General features: G+C 39.8%; 1 protein-coding gene across 1 annotated transcript in view; it reads left to right on the forward strand.

The window, feature by feature from the left end:
• The window catches only part of LMO7 (LIM domain 7), a 195,823-nt gene that overhangs the window by 88,787 nt on the left and 87,954 nt on the right, over nucleotides 1–19,082 (forward strand). Inside the window, exon 5 of the mRNA XM_047080733.1 lies at nucleotides 13,571–13,677. Within this exon, the coding sequence (XP_046936689.1) occupies nucleotides 13,571–13,677 (107 nt within the window). The remainder of the gene's footprint in view (nucleotides 1–13,570; nucleotides 13,678–19,082) is intronic.

Raw genomic sequence — 19,082 nt, forward strand, 5'->3', positions numbered from 1 at the left:
AGCCATGGAGATAAAGAGTTGAGAAAATAAACGCTACCCCTTTGCATGGGCTGGTTTGTTGACTGAGTATAGATTTGAGTGATCTACTCATGCCTGCTATTTCAATTGCAGTTTCTCTGAGAAAAGGAATCGTATTCTAGAAAATTTGGTTTGAGGGGCTCCTGGGTGGCTCAGTTGGCTAAGCATGCAACTGACTGTTGATCTCAGCTCAGGTTTTGATCTCACAGTTGTGAGTTCAAGCCCCACATTGGGCTCTGCACTGGGCATGAAATCTACTTAAAAAAAAAAAAGAATATTTGGTTTGAATCATTTTTTGTTTGAAAGTTTGTGTCTGTCAGTGTGCTTAATTTAAAAATCTTTACTATATCCACACTTGCTTGAAAAATACGGGCCAAATTTGAATATCCTTCCTCTAAAGGGTTACTCTTTCAGATTATTTTCAAGAGTGGAATATATAAGGTGTGACCATAGAGACTGGGAAGGTTGTCTCCTGATTTAGGGATGCTGTAGAATGCAGGAAATGAAAAGATGCCAGCTAGCTTAAGCTGTTGGATGTCAGTCAGATTCTCTTCTCTTCATAATAGCTGCTTCAAGAAATCACACAAGTCTATGGGTCCATTCTTACTGCCATTTTTCAAAAGGTTGTTAGTGGCTAATGTTCTTGTGTCTGTAAAATTATTTCTGATTCATCTTCACTCTCCTCTACACTTGGGCACATCAGCAAGGTAGTGCAACCTAGTCTGTGCCAAGGTCACTATTGAAACATCTAGTTGTTCCCTCTCAGCAGTAATAGAAAATGCACCCGAGGAATCAGCTGTAAAATTTAAATATGCTTGTCCAGGTTTTATCATGTACTTTTTAAAACCCACTCTCAGGCAGTGACTCTATGTATCCCACTCTTTTTCCAAGGGGAAGGGGACCCAGGGGGTTGGGAGAGGGAGGTTTATGGGACACTAAGCTTCTGAGCTCTTTTACAAATAAAACCAGTAGAGGCCTCGGAGGTTAATGATATGAATAAACTTGATTAAAATTGCTCAATTGTGATTTCATGATTAAAACCACACTAAAGAAATCTTTTAATTTCAAAGGGAGGGTGAACCACTATTACAAGTTGTATAATTATGCCTCGTACAATGAAATTTAAACTATTTTTATTTTTCTAGCTTGTCAATCTGATTATTTTCTTTAAAAACAAACACTAATAACTAAAACATGGAGTGCTTTTTCTTCTTAATAAAGTTATAGGAGAGTACTATAGTGTTACTGCTTACAGTGTTATTTAATGTATTGTTACACTTAGGTAAGATATTATAGCATAAAGGCAGACCATTTACTAAAAATAAGGCCACTTTATGCATTGAAAATGACGTTTTCTGTGGTTGTATTTTAATTTAAATAATTTCTTTTCTAATGTATATTTTCCTGGAATTTCTGTGATCAGCAGTATTTTGAAATACTTTAGCATTATACAATAATCAAGTCTAAGAAAACAGACTGAATGGAGATTGTTCATTGGCTGTTTTCAAGGTAACAAATATTGGATATTTAATACCTCTGCCTTAATACCTCCATATAAATGGCCTATAAATAACTCCATGATAATTGAGTTATTTATAAAGAAATTTTAGGTGATTTCGTCAAGAATCTCCTTATCTCCTTACTTTTCTCCAACTCCCAGTTAAAGATAAGTATCACCAAAAATGAAAACATAAAAACTTAGTGTCAACATTGAAGTTGTTTCCAATACCCTCATAATGATACAGCACTGTAAATCAGGAAATTCCTGTTTTATTTCTGGCCATAATTTGTTAGTCATGGCACTGGCACAAGATAGGAGCATTTCCCTAGAGTTCCAAAACGTACTTGTTTTTAAATCTAAGATGAACGTATGCCAACTTTTAGCCTTGAGGGCAACATCTTAAAAAAACATTAATGAATTAGAATTCCTAAAGCAACACCATGATTAGCTTGTAAAGTTAAAGAAAAATTCATTCATAGTAGGATTATGTCATACAGGACAGTTTTATTCAGATATGAAAATGCTCAGAATGTCTCTCTTTAAGCACCTTTTGTTATGTAGAAATTGGAAACCTTAGAGCAAATGGAGTTAATAAGAAATAGAACCCAGGTCTAAGACTGGTATGAACACATCAGTTATTTGATAGGTTTTAGGCCCATGACTATCCCTCCCTTCCTAAAAGTATTTATTGAACACCTACTATGTGCCAGGCACTATTCTTGGAACTTGGAACAAAGCCACAAGTAAGGCAGAGAAAGTTCCTCCCTAATGGAGCATGGTCAGCAGGTCAGTAATAACTTATCAGGTACTAATAGTTACCATGCAGAATATGTAATACCTCGTCAGTTGACAATAATTACACTGGGAAAAATAAAGTGAATGGATAGCGAATGATTGAGTATGAGAAGTGTTTCAGAGAAAGTGCTTAGGGACATCTTGTTTCTGGAGTTGACATTTGATTGGGGACCTGAATAAACTGAAGGAGGGTAATGTACGGGGATCATGAGACTTTTCCAGACAGAAGGAAACGAGGGGGGATCAAGGCAGGATCAAGCTGGGCCAGCAAGGACTGTGGATCTGGAACTGAGTAAGGTGGAGAGGTAGGCCAGCAAAGATGTATGTGGCTCTATCAGCTTTGGTGGTAGATCACATTTTACTTCTAGCATGATGAGAAGCCACTGGGGACCTTTGAGAGGAATTTAATTTGTTGTTAGAGATCTTTGGTTGTTTGTGGTAAAGGATGTACATGTATCTGTGAACATACCAAAAACCATTGAATCACACACTTTAAATTCATGACTTGTATGTGAATTATATCTCAATAAAATGTAAAAGTAAGAAAATCACAAATTGGTATGTGATGAGTAGACTGAAGGAAATTAAGAAGAAAAGCAGGAAGGGCAGTTGAAAAACAGTTTTGATAGTTGTAATGACTAGTTTTGTGTGTCAACTTGACTGGCCATGGAGTGTCCGGATAATTGGTTAGACAGTATTACATTATTCTTAGGCAGTTTGCATAAGATTGCAGATTTGCAAATGTCAGAGTGATCAGTGTCAGTCTTAGATATTGTTCCCTGATAACATGATGGAAAAGATGATTAAAGGGATGGATGGTTTATGATTATTTAACAAGAAAGTAACATTAGAAGCCAGCCTTGTCCACCACAAATGCTCTAAAGAAAAATATTACCGGGTTGGTACCATGGCGAGTTCAGGAGACCAGCAAGAAGTCATGAAGTGGCTCATGATGAGTTTTGTTTGACTTAAACCATTTTTGCTTGTTTTTAAAATTGGCGCCAACATTTTCAGACCCTCAGGTTTCATTTAAAATCCTCATCTCCGGCTTCACAAGGAATGTGGCAATAACAGGCCTGCATGCCCCCAAAGCAACCATTGTGTGGGGGTGTCCTGTGGAAAAGATGGGAATCTCTGCATTCCTTGTTGCCTGATCATTTCCCTGACATGATGCTCATTTTATTCATTTATGGTTTATTCAGTCATTTTACCACCCCTCCCCTTTTAGACATGTCTTAATTCCTGCCAACTGTCTGTTGTGGCCTTGTTGTAGTCAAGATGGAGAAAAGTAGACCAGATAATATCTGTAGGTGAAATCTTAAGTAGTTGAGTAAAAAAGCTCAATTTTAAGGAGCTAAATGTAAATCCATATAAACTTGGAGAGAAGTTTCTACAGTTTGCCTTAGGGCTTTGTACTTGTGCTATTTTCATTTTTAAAAAAAAAGGATGGAATAAAAACATGGGGATTATGCTTAGTCTTGTTTGTAGATGTTGGAACAATCAGACATAGTTAATGTACTGAATATCAAAATCTGCAATTTAACGTGATCTAGATGGCTGCAAGACTCCAAAAGGATATTTATCAGGAATAGATTTGGTTTTTTGGGGGAAAAAAATCACAAGAAAGCAGTGGTTTTGTATTATCTGCAAACTTAATCGTGCACTTTATGCCTTTATCCATAAAACCTCACTTGATAGAATCCTATGATTTGCATTTCAGATTCTTTATATCCACCTTAGTTTATGCTAAATTTCACTAGCCTCCTGGTCCATTAAACTCCACAGGTCATCTTCCTGTGAATTATCTTGTCCCTGTGAACTGGTTGCTGCCAGTGTACATCTCAGTTAGCCAACAGCATCATGTAGATGCCACAAGGCAAAGCACCTGTGGCCTGTAACGAGAAGTAAGGTCCATTTATTGGCTACTTACTATATTCCTAGAAACTGCCAATCAATCACCTGTTTCCTCACTAAATCTTCAAAATCACTGTCATTTGCATTTTATAAGAGGACAATTATTAGTGACCCATCAAATGATGACTTTGATAATTAACCACACCTGGAGTCCTGTTTAGAGTTACATATGCTTCATTTTGAGAAGGAAATTGTCTATAAGGAACAGTGATGGTTGTCATAGAAAGAATGGCTCCCAATAATGTTCATGCTCTAATGCAGTGACCCTGCCAATGTCTTGTAAGAGGAGGTTAAGCATTGGGTTCCGGGTAGAATTGAGGTTGCTAGCCAGTTGACTTTGAGATGAAGAAAGGATCCCGGATTATCTAGGTGGGCCCAGGATAATCCCAAGAGTCCTATTAAGTAGAAGAGAGCAAGAACTAGTCAGATGGTGGTACAATAGAGACTCAGGCTGGTGCTGCTGGTTTCGAATGTGGAGGAGAGGGCCTCTGGAAGATGGAAAAGGAAAAGAAATGGATTTTCTCCTAGAGCTTCCGAAAGAAATGCAGCCCTGCCAACACCTTGATTTTTACCACAAAGAGACTGACTTTGGACTTCTGACCTCCAGAGCTTTAGGGTAATAAACTGGTCTTGTTTTCAGCCACTGATGCGGTGATTTGTTATAGCATTAATGGGAAATCAATATAGTGGTTAAGAGCACAGACTCAGGAATTGAACTGTTTGCTTTGAATCCACACTCCACCACTTACTGGATGACCTGGGGTAAGTCACACACTTCTTAGCCTCAGTTTCCTCATGTGTAAAATGGGTACAATAAGACTTCCTAAGCTTTTTTAGTGTGAATTTGACATAGTTTGTGTAAAGGGCCTCAGAATGCTGCCTGGCATACGATAAGAGTTCAGTGGATGTTAACTCGAGAAAATCAGCGATTCAGCGAAGGGCTGGTTGGGATGACATGAGAACTGAAAACTGTCACAGAGGGCTAAGGGGCACTGAGAAAACTGGGGATATTTGAAGAGAAGATGTGAGGTTGGGGGAATGTGTGGAGGGTAGGAGGCAGGAGAACTAAGTAGCTAAGGGGCTCTCGTGGGAGTTAGTTCATATTAAGTAGTCAGATTTAGGATTGGTGTTTTACAATTACAGCGAGGGAGTCTTTGGACTTTTTTTGACAGAGAAATGACTAAAAGAGAATCAGTCTCATAAAGCAAGGAGTCTCTGAGGCTGGAAAAGCAAATACAAGGGCTGATGATCCAGACACATCACCTGTAAAAGTGACTCTCGGAAGGGGGGTAGGAGCAGTTATACTGACGGAGCATGAATTCCCAGCTAGCTCTTAAGTTTTACTGTGTCGTTTGCCTTCATTAAACGTGCTTTACTGCTTCCCAAAATGTGTTTTGGCATCATTATGATGTGTTTCTTTAAGCAATTACGTATCTGTTTTACTTTGGAATGTAGAACATGGATAATTTGACGACAGAACATTTTTCTTTTGTTCCCCATGCTGGTCTCAGAAGTTCTTAAGCCTCTATTTCAGCATTTTCTTTTCTTGCTTTCAAAAGAGTAAGTATGTTTGAGAACTCCTTCATTTTTGATGTAAATTTCATCTGAACACCATGGAAGACCGTACCTTAATGCACGGTGCAATGTGACAGCCTGTCACCGCTTCTGTGTAGTTCATTGTCACCCGGGGTTGATGAAGCATTTCAGTGACCACCCTTTTACCAGAGCACAGCCCTCTGCTTGCCCTTCCCCTGCTTGCCAGTGCTTGGTTCTGCCTCTCGGTATGGTCTTTGCTCCTCCTCTGCCAAGCAGTGCTGGAGAAAACTACGCCAGCAGCTTGGTGGTTTATCATCTATAATCCCCTGGGCCCTCAGTGTCACTTGGCCATTCCTTTTAAGCATTCCTAGCTGGTTCTTATTCCCATCTCCACTCCACATGTGACAAAACCTTATTACTCTCCTCGTCCCCCAATCCTTTGCTATCTATCAGCACATGACTGAAGCTTTCTCTTGGCAGACAGATAAGAACCGAAGGAAAACGTACTGCTTACTTTCCTCAAATAAGTACCGAAGTTGGATCTGTAGGTTTACCTACATATTGTAATCATAACATGTAGGTATTAGTAACACAGCTTACATTTCTTCACTAAGCCATAAAATAGAGGATGAAGTCTCTAAAATAATAATAAAACTAGTGCCCCTGACGAAAATTGCAACCACACCACTTTCTTAATGGAAACTATATAATTAAAATGCACACTTGGATATATTGTAGTCACTTTGCTGCTTGGAAATTGCTTTCGAGTACTTGCGATTGATCACGATTAGTACATCACCAGAATGGAATGTGAGTACTTTTGGAGGTGGTGCATTGGTGAGCTCCACGGTCCCTAGGTGACCTGTGCTCAGACTTTCCTTATTTTTTACTTGCCAGAAAACTTATGTCTACAAAGACTCAAATCACCTGAGTGATTCTCTTAGCATGTGGGTTCTGATTGAGTGGGTCCAGGGTGGAGCTAGAGTCTGCATGTCTCACAGGCTCCCAAGTGATGGTGCTGGTGTGCGGACCCCGTGTTGAGTGGCCAGAGGCTAGGTCGGCTGTTGTCTAGCGTGTGCATCAGCATCACCGGTGTGGTGACTGTGTGCTCCCTCTAGAGATTCTGACGTGGCTGGCTAGGGACTGTTATTCTAACGTAGAGATTTAGTTCAGTTTCTCTGCCTCAAACAGTGGATACAACCTCTTGATGGCTGGCATATACTTTCTAACTTTTGACACTGTCAATGCCAGGGAAAGAGGAGACAGGGGCTTTGGTACCATATCATAAATGGAAAAGGAGTTGAGGTCACCAAGTCTCTTGGCCTTCCGATAAATTGATCCACACCGTCATGTTCCCAGGTTCAGAGGAATTGGATAATGTGCTCTCTTTTTTAATAAAAAAAAAATCTTGCTCAAAGTAGGCCTAGAAACTTACTGGGAGTAACAGGGCACAGGTGAGCACACGAGGAGCGCTTGGCTCATTGATGAGGGAACACTCTCAGGTGATGTCATTCTAGCTAGGTTTTGTTTATGGGTGTTGACTGTATGGCCCTTGTTGTCTGTACGGCTATAGCCCTGAGCACAGACCGTTTTACTCTTTTTCAGAATTAGGATCTTGATCTTATTCAGGGCTTCTGTAATAAATCTCTTTGTCTTTATGTAAAGAATCCATTTTTATTGATGACATTTTTGACCGTCTATACTTTTGCAGAAGTGGGTCTAACTGGTTTGACATTATGAATAGACATTCTCCATTTGTTGTCACATTAAGGTTTCTTGATACAAAGTATTCCCTCTAGAAGTTGGAAGTCTTGAAAGTATATCATTAAAGATATATTTCAAAGAAATGTATGAAAGATACGTTTTTTTAAGTTCCTCCAAGTGAAAATGAAAATGACTTTGGTCGGTGTAAGAGCCTAGGAAGGTATAGTATAGACTTTAATGAGGATTGAGACTTTTGTGTAACAAAATGGTTGAAGCTCTAAGACAAAAATGTGGACCATAATGCCATTTATGTAAATGAGATACATAAGTGAATCAACACTTTAAAGGACATTTACATTTTTAAGCACGTTAGAGAAGACACTCCTTTAAAAAATTTATGGAGGTGAAATTTACATAACAAATACGGCCATTTCAAGGTGGACAATTCAGTGGCATATGGTATATTCACTGTGTTGTGCAGTCACCAAACATTTCCATCCCTCCCCAGTGAAACCTCTTACCTATTAGGTCACTTCCTATTTCATACTGTCCCTTGCCAAATTCCTCTGTCAACAACCAATCTGCATTCTTTCTCTTAAGGATCTATCTATGCGGGATGTTTCATATAAATGGAATATGTAAATGTGTGTGTTTAGCTTTTACTTAGCATAATGTTTTGGTGGTCCATCCATGCTGTAAAATGTATCAGTTCTTCATTTTTTTTAAATGGGTGACTAATATGCCTTTGTGTGAATATATCACAGTTTGTTTATCCATTGCTGTAAATGTACATTTTAGCTCTTTCTACCTTTTGACTATTGTGAATAGTGCTGCTATTAATGTGCATGTACATGTACTTGTTTGGGAAACTCTTTAATTCTTGAGGGTATATTCTTTCTTTCTTTTCTTTTTTTTTAAATCCTTTAAACTTTTTTTTTTTTTTAGAGAGAATCCCAAGCAGGTTCCACGGTCAGCACAGAGTCTGACTTGGGCCTTGATCCCATGACCCTGGGATCATGATCTGAGCTGAAATCAAGACTCAGATGCTCAGTTGACCAAGCCAGAAAGCACCTTTTAGTGAAGAGGAGTGGGAGTGAATGGGGGCTTGGGACGAAGAGAAAAAAGTACTGAGAGAGCCCTTATATTGACTGATAGCAGCTTGCTAAAATGTATTCATTCAACTCTTGTCCCCTGATACTCTCCTCAACTCCCATCTCTGATAAGAAAGCAAAGTAATCTGCTGAAGTGACATGAGTCTGTGTTACTGGATAAGTGCTTTGAGAAGGAAAGTGGGGTAAAAGGCTCTGAAAGAGTTCATGTCGCCAAAGACCCATGTTACCTCTGCATCTAGTGTGAGAATATTCATTTTGGCCTCACGTTATCCTTCTTATGACTCTTCAGGATGTATAATGGAGACAGAGAGGAGTTAAGATTCCATAGAAATGTATAATATATGATTGTGTTCAAGTACCGTAGCCATCTTCTAACGTGGTCCCGATGATTCTCTCCCTTGTACCTATACATTGTACCTAATTAGGTGTTCTAGCCGAGACCTCCAGGTGGTGTGCTAAAGTGCTGCCTGGCGTCCTCTTGCTGATCCTAAGTAAAATGTGGGACAGCAGATAACATGATAAACAAGAGGGGCACAGGAATTGCTGGTTTTGAAAATCGTCAGCCTCTTTAGTCAGTAAAGGAGGCTAACATTGAGAAATGGCTTTCAGGCCAACATCAACTTAAGTGCACACTAGCAGGAAGACAAGGTCTGAAGATGAAGCTGAGCGTGTGGCTGTAAAATCCTTGAAGATCTTGGAAAGATCCAAAGTAGTGCCTCGGAAGTCCATCCAAATGACAGGGCTTCTAAGAAGCATAAAGGTGATGTCCCTCTGTCATCTCAGTGGACTAAGAGAAGGGCTGCTGTTCCCCCTTGAAGGGATTTGTGGGTGCGGCTTTTATCTAATGAAATTAAGGGCCAATAGGATTCATAAAAGATGGTATCGAGGGAATTCTATTTAGAAGCTGTAAACATAGACTGAAAAGGACAGAAGGTTACAAAATTAGTCCCCCAAACTTTTTTAGGCAGAAAGACTGAGAAAGCTACATACCTGCAGACACAAACTACTTTTCAAGGAAGCAAATGATGACTTTAAGGGGGAATCAAGAATCCGGAGGATGAAGCAAAAACCATGACGAATTCACTGGCCTTGAAGACTAATGAAAGACCTACCAATCTATGCCTTGCAGGATTTCAGAGTCCCTGAGGTGTAGTGACTCCTGTGTGCCCTCATTTCTCCACATTTGAGCTGAAATATATCTAGAGGTTACCCTACACCACTGTGTTGGGTATGTGGGGACAAGTAACTTGTTGCTTTAGCTCACTGGTATTCGTGTTGAGAGGAACTGTATTCGAGGGCTGTCCTTAAGGATATCCACCTGAGGAGCCTCATGTAAAGCCAGAATTGGTTTAGATGAAATTATGAACTTGGAGCTCACCTTGTATAGGGGTGAATATTTCTAGGGCTTTGGGAAGGGATTAGTGTATTTTGCATATGGGAAGGACATGAACCATTAGGGCTCAAGAGTGAACTGTGGTAACTGGTCCCCAGTGATCCCGCCTCCTGCCATTTATGTTCTTGCGTAGTCCTCCCTGCATTGAATGGGGCTGACCTAGTCCATCAGCAGGATACTGAGAAAATATTGTGTGACTTGAAAAGATAGGCCACGAGACCCTGCAGCCTCTATCTTGCTTTCCTTTGGATCATTCACTCTGTCAGGCAGCCGATGGAGATGTCCATTTGATCCAGAACTGAGGCTTCCTGCCGACAACCAGCCCCAACTTGCCACCTACAAGTGCACCTCTTTGGAAGCGGCTCCTTCAAGCCACAGGAAGGTCTTCAGGTGACTGCAGTCTGGCCTGATGTCTACAGCCTGCTCAGGGACCTCCATGCCAGAACAATCCAACTTGGGTCACTCCTGAATTCCTGACCTTCAGAAACTGTATCAGTCTGTATTGTTTTAAGCTGCTAAGTTTTGGGATAACTAGCTATGTAGCGGTAGATAATCAGTAGAGGTACTGCACTGCGCTACTATAAACCTGGGAATATTGGTAAATTTTTATGGAGTCCTCATCTTGCTTCAGGTGTTAGCAGGTACTGTTCCTGACTCCTTAATCTCTCTCTAATTTACTCTGTTATGATTGCCCTTATAACTGATTCAAGGCAAAGGGATGGAGAGGCTCTGGGGAAGAATGTGAAAATCTTGAGCCATCCCACCTTGTCTGTTTATAGTGTCTGCTTTTATTCCTACCTTAGAAGAACAACACTGAAAGGGGCTATTGCAGATCATCCGGGATCCTCATTTTGTTTTGTTTTTGTGAAGCCACTTTCCGTCCTCAACGTGTGGGAATTGCAGATGCTTAGTGGTGGCTTTTGCCATGAAGTCTTTTCTGCAAGTTGGGCTATGCAATACTCGTGTGAAGGGTTGAGCTGGGGAGGGCCGGGCTTCTCTCCGCTGGCACAGAGGTGTGTGCCCTTGGGAATGGGGTACGGATCCAGAAACTGCTCATTTCACAGAGGCGGACAATAGGGCCAGAAAGGCTGATACATTAATAATGTTAGAAATGTTATTTCTAAAGTTAGTGGCAGAGCTACTGGGCTCTGTCCTGGCTAACAGTCCAATGAGAAGATGTTTTCACGTTTGTCCTTTGTTTTTACTTTATCTTTGCTAGTTTCCAGGGAAAATGATTCCATTAATGAAGACTAAACGCTTCCCTTTTAATATGTTGAGTGGGGTGTGGCTCGATGGTTCAACAGACATTAAAATTTCATTTGATAATTCTGTATCTTCCCTGAGGGAACTCTCTGCCTAGGTCCTTTGAAATTGCAAAAAATAAATTACCCGTGGGCTCAAGTCCAGTAAGCTGGATTTAGGTTACAATTGTGATCTTAATACAACCTGTTCCTGCTGCATAGGCCATGTGCAGCCTCGTTTGTAAAGTCAACTTGAGTGTCATTGAACTATTTAAGAGAAACTCTGCTTTTTCATGTAAAGGCTTTATTTAAAACTAGAATTTAATCATATTCTATTTTTCCCTTCATCTCTAATTGACTATAATCACTTTGATTTTAAGTGGTTTCTTTCTAAATAATTGGGTGGGTTTTGAGGCATATGTAGTTTTGTTCTTAGCAATCTGTATATATATTTGTCAACTGGATGACTGCTATTATGTTTTTAGAAAACACATGAAGGACTATTTTGGCAATCAGTGCAATTGGCTTACTTTCTGTACTTACTTTCTGTTTAACTGTGTCATAATGTTTTATAACATTTTAAACATTCAACCAAATTGAGTTTGTGGGAAGACTTCTTGTGTGTGTGTGTGTGTGTGTGTGTGTGTGTGTGTGTGTGTGTTGGGAAGACTTCTAATGGTTTTTTTCTTCCTCTTTTGAAACGTACTTTTCTTCCTGTGGGATTTGGAGTACTGAAACACCAAACCATTCGTTCTTGTCTGCTTCTCTGAAGGCCAGTTTTAGAACCGTTAATTTGAATCATTGGGTAATGAGATTGTATGGGTTTTTTTAATTATGCGAGCTTAACAAAATGATCACTGTTGCTCCTTCCGGAATATTGCCAATATGTGATTTCCCCCTTTTGTTTTCTTCCACCAAGTCAGATTTATCATCTTCCATTGAGCCGTTCAACTTTGGACTTATAAATTCTTTTGCTCTTTGACCTCTTACTTAAAGTGAGCATGGATTTTAGCTTTCAGCCAGGTAGTTCACGCTGCCTTTTACTGATAGTGCACTAGAATAACCCCCCTCCCCCCCCACACACATATTTTGTTTTGAATGTCTCTTAGTCCCTAGTAGTTGGTGTGGCTTTTCTCTTGCTGTGCATTTGCTCACCTTTTCCCTAAATCCCCTCACTCTCCAGGAATCCATGCTGCTAAAATTAGCTTCTTCCTCCTTGCTTCTGTATCTTTCCTTCCCACTTTGCTAGGCCACCCTGCCTTTTCTTGTGGGGATTGGCTTCTCAGCATGGGAAAAGAGTAATTGTCTTTTTCCAAGCGGCAGGCTATCTTCTGGTTCCTCAGAGCCAGCTGTTAGGGAGGTGAGGTTTCAGGGAGGCCCTCTTAAACTACAGATGTGGTGTGAGAGCACTGGCATGTGCACGTGGACAAATGTGTGTTGGCATGCTAGCAGGCTGTTCTCTTCCTTGAGAGTCCTAACCAAGAGAAGGTAGAGTCCCCACGCGATCTTCCCAAGCTCAGCCTCATAAAGGAGAAGAGGGAAACTCCAGCTAATTCTGCCCGCCAAATGTGTATCTGTAGTAGTCCATGTTTGGGCAGCAGTTTACATGAATGGAAAGCATTGGTTTGTGAAAGGAGGATTTTGGTTTGTGAAATTAGCCAGGAGGGCAACCTAGATTTCCTTTTTTTTTTTTTTTTTTTTTTTGGCGGCAGTTCCTGAAGCAGGTGCAGGGCGTGTGTGAATAATGTACCACACCTAAACTATGCGATTTAGCCAATGAACGTTAGGCTTCTCCTGGGTCCTGTAGTATGGTTTCCCTGTCTGTCAAGAGCCAGCTCAGCAACCAAACCCAGATTCCAGGTGTGGTATTCCACGGTCGTTCTGTAATTTGTAATCATAGAAACAGAATGTTCCTCCTCTTATTTCTTCCCTGCCAACAGTTTCTGGGTGGGTGACTGTCAGTAGCTGGAGTTATTTTTAAAGAGGAGAGGTGAGGCTTGTCGTGCAAAGCTGGGAAGAGGGCGTTTGTTTGCAGAGCAGAGCTGACATCAAAGTGTAGATTACTGCTCAGTGGCTAGGCACTTGTCCTGTAACAGGTAATGTTTAACGTGCCGGTCACAAAGATCACAGAACAGCGTATGCCCAGGCATAAGCTAGCGCTACTGTGAATGCTCTGGAAGACTGAAAGGCTATACATGCCCATGTAATTAAAAAAAAATGTATGCACTAGTCTTGCTGCCTCATTTTTTGCTGGCTGTAATTGGACTTTGAAGCTTAGAAGTTCTATCATAAAAACATGTACCCTTTGTTTGAGAGAGAGATCGGCTAAGCAATCACTTTCCACTTCTTTTCACAGGATAATATAAACGTTTTTTTGAAAGCTTGTGAACAGATTGGATTGAAAGAAGCCCAGCTTTTCCATCCTGGGGATCTACAGGATTTATCAAACCGAGTCACTGTCAGGTAAGTTTCACTGGTTTGTTATATGTTTTTTAAGCTTAGGGCTTGTGGCTCAAGTGCAAAGAATTTCTGAGATTTTATGATGACTGAAAAATTGTTCCTCTGTCTTCCTCTGTTTTCATTCCAAAACAGATTATTTAAAAAATAGCTGAGGCACTGTGAATCGAAGCTGTCTGTAATTGAGATCATGGCATGTTGTTATTTTAAATCTCTCTACTAACTGAAATGGTAGTTTATATTTTAATGCTTGTCCAACGTGGTAGTGTTTGGTTTCTAATGGGGAGAATGGCCATTATGCTTATAAAACAAACTTAGACGTTATATTTATAAACAGAATTATTTTCATATGGTCTTTATGTATTTGGAATTAAGACTTGCTAACAAAAATGAGACTGGGACAGTGGTTAAAGAGACTTTCTTTTGTAATCTGGAAGGCAGCAATGCCTGGCGGAATGCTAATGACCTTGTCAGTTGTGGAGGATTTCTAAAAATGAACAGTTTTTCACTATTTTAATAGTGTGGATGAGAAAGTGAAAGTAGGGGTGAAAATGTGCACAGGTGTCTCCGTTGTGTTTTAGATGGAAAATGGTGTCATGTAGGAGTATATGGTTTCAGGAAATCTGGTTTTAAGCTCCTGTGAGATTTTTTTTCCTATAAATCTAATTTGCTTTCAGTGAATCGGAATAAACTTTTGTTACCAGATAATGGTGACAGAAAAATGATTTAATTTTGTGATAATGACTACCTCTTTATCACGACTCTTAAACCTAATTAACATTTTTTTTTCAAAAGGAGAGAATATTATTCTAGCTGTAGGAGTAATAGAAATGGGAAAATTAGTTTCTACCGTTTTAGAGCAAGATTTAGTTTATATGGTTGATTTCCCTGTTGTGGTAGCTTTAAAAGTTATTTAAAATTGATGATAAAATCTTAAAAATGGCCAATATTTTTTCCTAAAGAAAAATAACTCTCTATGTAAGTTTCATAGTACACATGGTCTTTTAGCAGTAAAACCTAAAATCTCAGATAGAATTCATCTTTTCAAAGCCTAACAATACATATTTTTAAACAAACAGTCCATTTTGAACTTACGTGCTTCTACTTCTGTTGAATTAGCATTTCTAAACTACACAACCTTGATAAGTGCATAGCAGGGAGGGGTCTGTCTGCATTTCTGATTAATTGGAAGATAGTTTGTTCCTAAGTTTCATCACCAAAATGGCACGTTGACTTCTGCAGTATTGCGAGGACATGCTTGATATCCATGAAAAATTACTGCATGGATGAATTTGTTTTATTTTTACTAATCAGCAATCTCTCCAGACACCTATCTGATGGGCAAAGAAAGTTTTCACTTACAAAGTGTTTTATTCTTAATGAACAGCAACAACTTAAGGAAAAAACACCCCCCCCCCACCCTACCCCAGTCACACCATTTTGAAACCCTGTAGCAGATGTTTGAGTAGGCTACCGATTAGGCAAAACATGTTTGTTGGCTTCTAATTCCAAGAATGCTCTGAGCAAAACTTGCCTGGAGCCTGTTTTATGAGATGTTGGGTCTACGGTGTTCAGGAAAAAAGTCAGTACCTGGGCACAGCCTTGAGTGAAATTAAATCCCTGACGAACTGAAACTGGGAGGTCACGTAGTTACAGCTGTAGTAGGAAGTATGCAGAACAACTTGTCTCAGTGGAGACTGCAAGTCCATAAAGGCGTGCCCAGGTAGTACTAGTGAGAATGCCTGAGAGCCTCAACTCTGCTCAGGAACATTTCCCCTGAGAATTCTGTCTTGTTGGCCCAAAGAACACAGGGCTTGACCCTGGGTCTGCTGCAGTGGAAGCATGGGAGCCTCCCGGTTATGAGACTTGAGGAAGCTGGCAAGTGGCTTATTTAAAAATGTTGGCCACAGCTCTTCTGCCCCGAGATTGCATTTTTATAAAAGGAAGCAGGTATATAGGAAAGCAAATTATTGGCTAGTAAATATCCATGCATTTCATAGGTTTTAGTCTTTGTTCTTACATAACGTGGAGATTTCTGTAGGTCAAATCTTGTCCTTTCTTTATTGTAGATAGAAGGACTTGGTGTTGGTTAGACCAGTGGTTTTCACCTGGGGGCAGTTTTGTCCCTCCAAGGGATGTTTGGCAAGGTTTAGGGATAGTTTTGTCGATATAACTGGGCTGGGAGTGCTACTGGCATCTAGTGGGTCAAGAATGCTGCTAAAAACCCTTTCATGAACAGGATGGTCCTCATAACAAAGAATTTTCCAACCCGAAATATCAGTAGTGCTGAGGTTGAGAAACCCTGACCTAGACGTAAAATTCCTTACTTATTTCAATGGTGCCAGCAAGACAATCATGTGGAAATGAAGGCTACTGACCAACAGACTGTACTTTCTGCTAAAATATAACTTTTTACTCATTAATATAATAATTTAGTATAATAACTTACATTTCTCCATGGTAGTATGTTTGCCCACTTTAAAAGGAAATCTTATTATAATTTGAGTCTGCAGTAATGTGTCAGTACATTATTATTTTGCTCTTCTGTATACATTAAAACTAGCAAAAATGGGACAAAATACTTAATTATTTTAAATGCTGTATCAGAGCTCAGCTGCTAAGACTGCACAGTTGATAGATGGGCTGCAAGTGCGATCTAAGATCCATGTTTGCATGACGCGTGGAAAGCTAATAGGAAAGGCCAGTGGATGCCCTCCATGTTGGCAAATGTGAGGTATTTTTTGTTAGAGGACAGCAGTCGTAAAAAACATGGATGGTGCACGGAGCCTAGGAGAGTGGTGTGTGGGTAGGAAGGAGTAGCAGGAGCAGAGGCTGCCGATTTAAAGAGCCGTTGATATTTCAATCATCCAGGCCCTAAGTACAAATATTTATTTTCCAGCAGTTCCAGATTTACAATTTAATTTGCAATAATAACTTTTTACTGGTCAAACAGAACTAGGTTACTCTATAATTCTATAATTATACATATTATGTTATGTAAATTTTCTAACAATTGCTTCTTGCAGGAAGTAGCTTGAATTTTTCCAAGTGTGTTTGAGTCACTCATTTATTTTGGGACTGCATATATTGTTATCAGTTACTATTTAAAATTTCTTTTTAGATATGTATTTATTTTTGAGAGAGAGGGAGAGGGTGAGTGGGGGAGGGGCAGAGAGAGAGGGAGACAGAAGATCCGAGTGGGCTTTCCCTGATAGCAGAGAGCCTGATGTGGGGCTCAAACTCACAAACCGTGAGATCATGGCCTGAGCGGAAGTCAGACGCTTAACCGACTGAGCCATCCAGGCACCCCTCAGTTAATACTTTTAACTTTGACATTCCTGACTTTAATGGGTAGGATCCATCTTGCCCCCCCTCTTTTTTTTTTTGCCCTGAAAGGCTAATGAGCAAATTTGTGAGTTCACCTTCATGAATGGTAGATTGAGGTTGAACTTACCCTACTTGAGATGTTTACTGAGGCCATGAAATTTGGCTTCTGTAGCAATGAATAACGACACCATTGTTATTAACCATTTGCTAAATGCCCATACTGAGCTCAGAGCCACAGCCCACAGAGAAGAGGTGCTGTGACTCCTGGAGCCAAGCAAGCACAGTGACCACCACATCACGTCACAGCACACTGGAGAGCCCCCGTAGCAAATCTCCTGGTCTGGTCATTAAGCAGCACAGGGCAAATGCTTGTTGTAGAAAGCAACTCAGCAGAGTGGTTTGGAGGTCATCCTGTTTTAGAGGAATCGAAGTTGGCAGAGAGGGAGAGTTGAATTATTAAAGGTTTTAATTTTATACATTTAGCAGTTTGACTCAGAAACAAAGTCATATATTTAACCATTGCTCTAACGAATTATATATTGAAATTTTTAAGCTGAGAATGTGAGCAGATTGTAAGCATGTTTCTTCTTTCTGCTCCCTTATCATTCCAGTCCAATTTTTAGCACTTCCTCCTTAGATGCATTCTGTTCATAATACAATTACAGGATGGCCATGCTTTTGAACACAGTATTTCAGTCATGCAAAGAAAAAAAAATTATTTTCTAATTCAGTCTTACTCTCCCATTTAGGATATTAATATTTTAGGTGTAAATTGTAACTTCAAATGTTTCAGTTTTTAAAAAATGTCTTATCAAAATGGAGGGTGCAGGAATCAATTTTTTTTACACATGGTAGGTGCCAAAGGAACAGTAGTTAGAAACAAAATTAGTGTTAACATATTTCCCGCATGAAAATAAAGGAGGCTCAAAGTGATATTTAAGGATTTAGCTGTTCTGTACAGCTTCAAAAGGGTGCTTGATTTTATGGCAATACTGTAAAGTCATTTCTCTGGAATCTGGTTCCCAGATGGCACTCTAAACAGTCTGCCAAATCGGGCGTGGGATATGAATGTGTATATGAGTATTTATTTAAGATTTTAATTCATGTAAGTAAAAATATACCTACTCTGAAGTAATTTTCATCATTTGCTGACTTAAACCTGCTTTTACTTTTTTTTCGTGTCTTTCAAATGAGTTTCTCAACATCAATCTGTGTTTTTTTTTGTTTGTTTTTGTTTTTTTTAATAATGATATCCAAACTTGGATCAGTAACTTGATCATGGTGACTTCCACCTGTCAATTCATGTTACTATTTTAAAATGTTCTCTTCCTACCAAGCAATTAGAAGAGAATGAAACAGAAAAGAAGTTTGCACTGCACACGTTTCTGTCCTGTTCAGTTATTCTCTGGTGGTAGGTAATTCCTGAAAGGGGACATTAATTCTTTTGGGTTGCCAAGACTCTGTTTAAGGCCAGCAGCAAAAATGTACGGACAGTTTTCAAAAGTTGTTTGATCGCAAGGTTAGATTATTGAAGAGCGTGTTTAGTCGCAGAGAAAGGTTGTGGAATAGGAGGTAGGTCTGACTCTGGACAAGCTATAAAATACCTGAAGTTTTATCTAGTATTAGTTTCTCTCCATTTCTAGTTGCTGGTAAGTTCTTGGAGAGATAAATAAGTTTCTGAAAGCCAGCTCTCCATCCTCAGCTCTTCACTCCCTTAAATCCCCAGAGCCACAGGGCCTGATTGTGTCTTGGCTTGCTGGGTCGGGCTTGAATGCTGTGGACTTTTCTGGCCAGGGTCTTTGTATTCAAAAGTAACCCCATCGATGCTCATTGCCTCAGAGTCTCATTTGGCGGCTCATCTGCTTAGCAGCTGGGTTCCTGGAGGAGTGATAGAATTTACTTCCCTTGACCAGCTAGCATTTGTTTTATAATGAGATCCTTCGAAGGGTTAAACCAAAGAAACAGATTTTTCTTGAAGAGATTCTTCTCTCTTTCAAATTATTACCTGTGGGGCTGCATATGTTGAATTAACCAAACCTTTGACATGACGTGCACCATAGTATGGATAGCCCTGTCAGTCACTT

This window comes from Lynx rufus, unplaced genomic scaffold, assembly GCF_022079265.1.
Source record: "Lynx rufus isolate CCGP_SWC_20201006 ecotype Redwood Valley unplaced genomic scaffold, mLynRuf1.p SCAF_1, whole genome shotgun sequence".
Classification (NCBI taxonomy): Eukaryota; Metazoa; Chordata; class Mammalia; order Carnivora; family Felidae; genus Lynx; species Lynx rufus.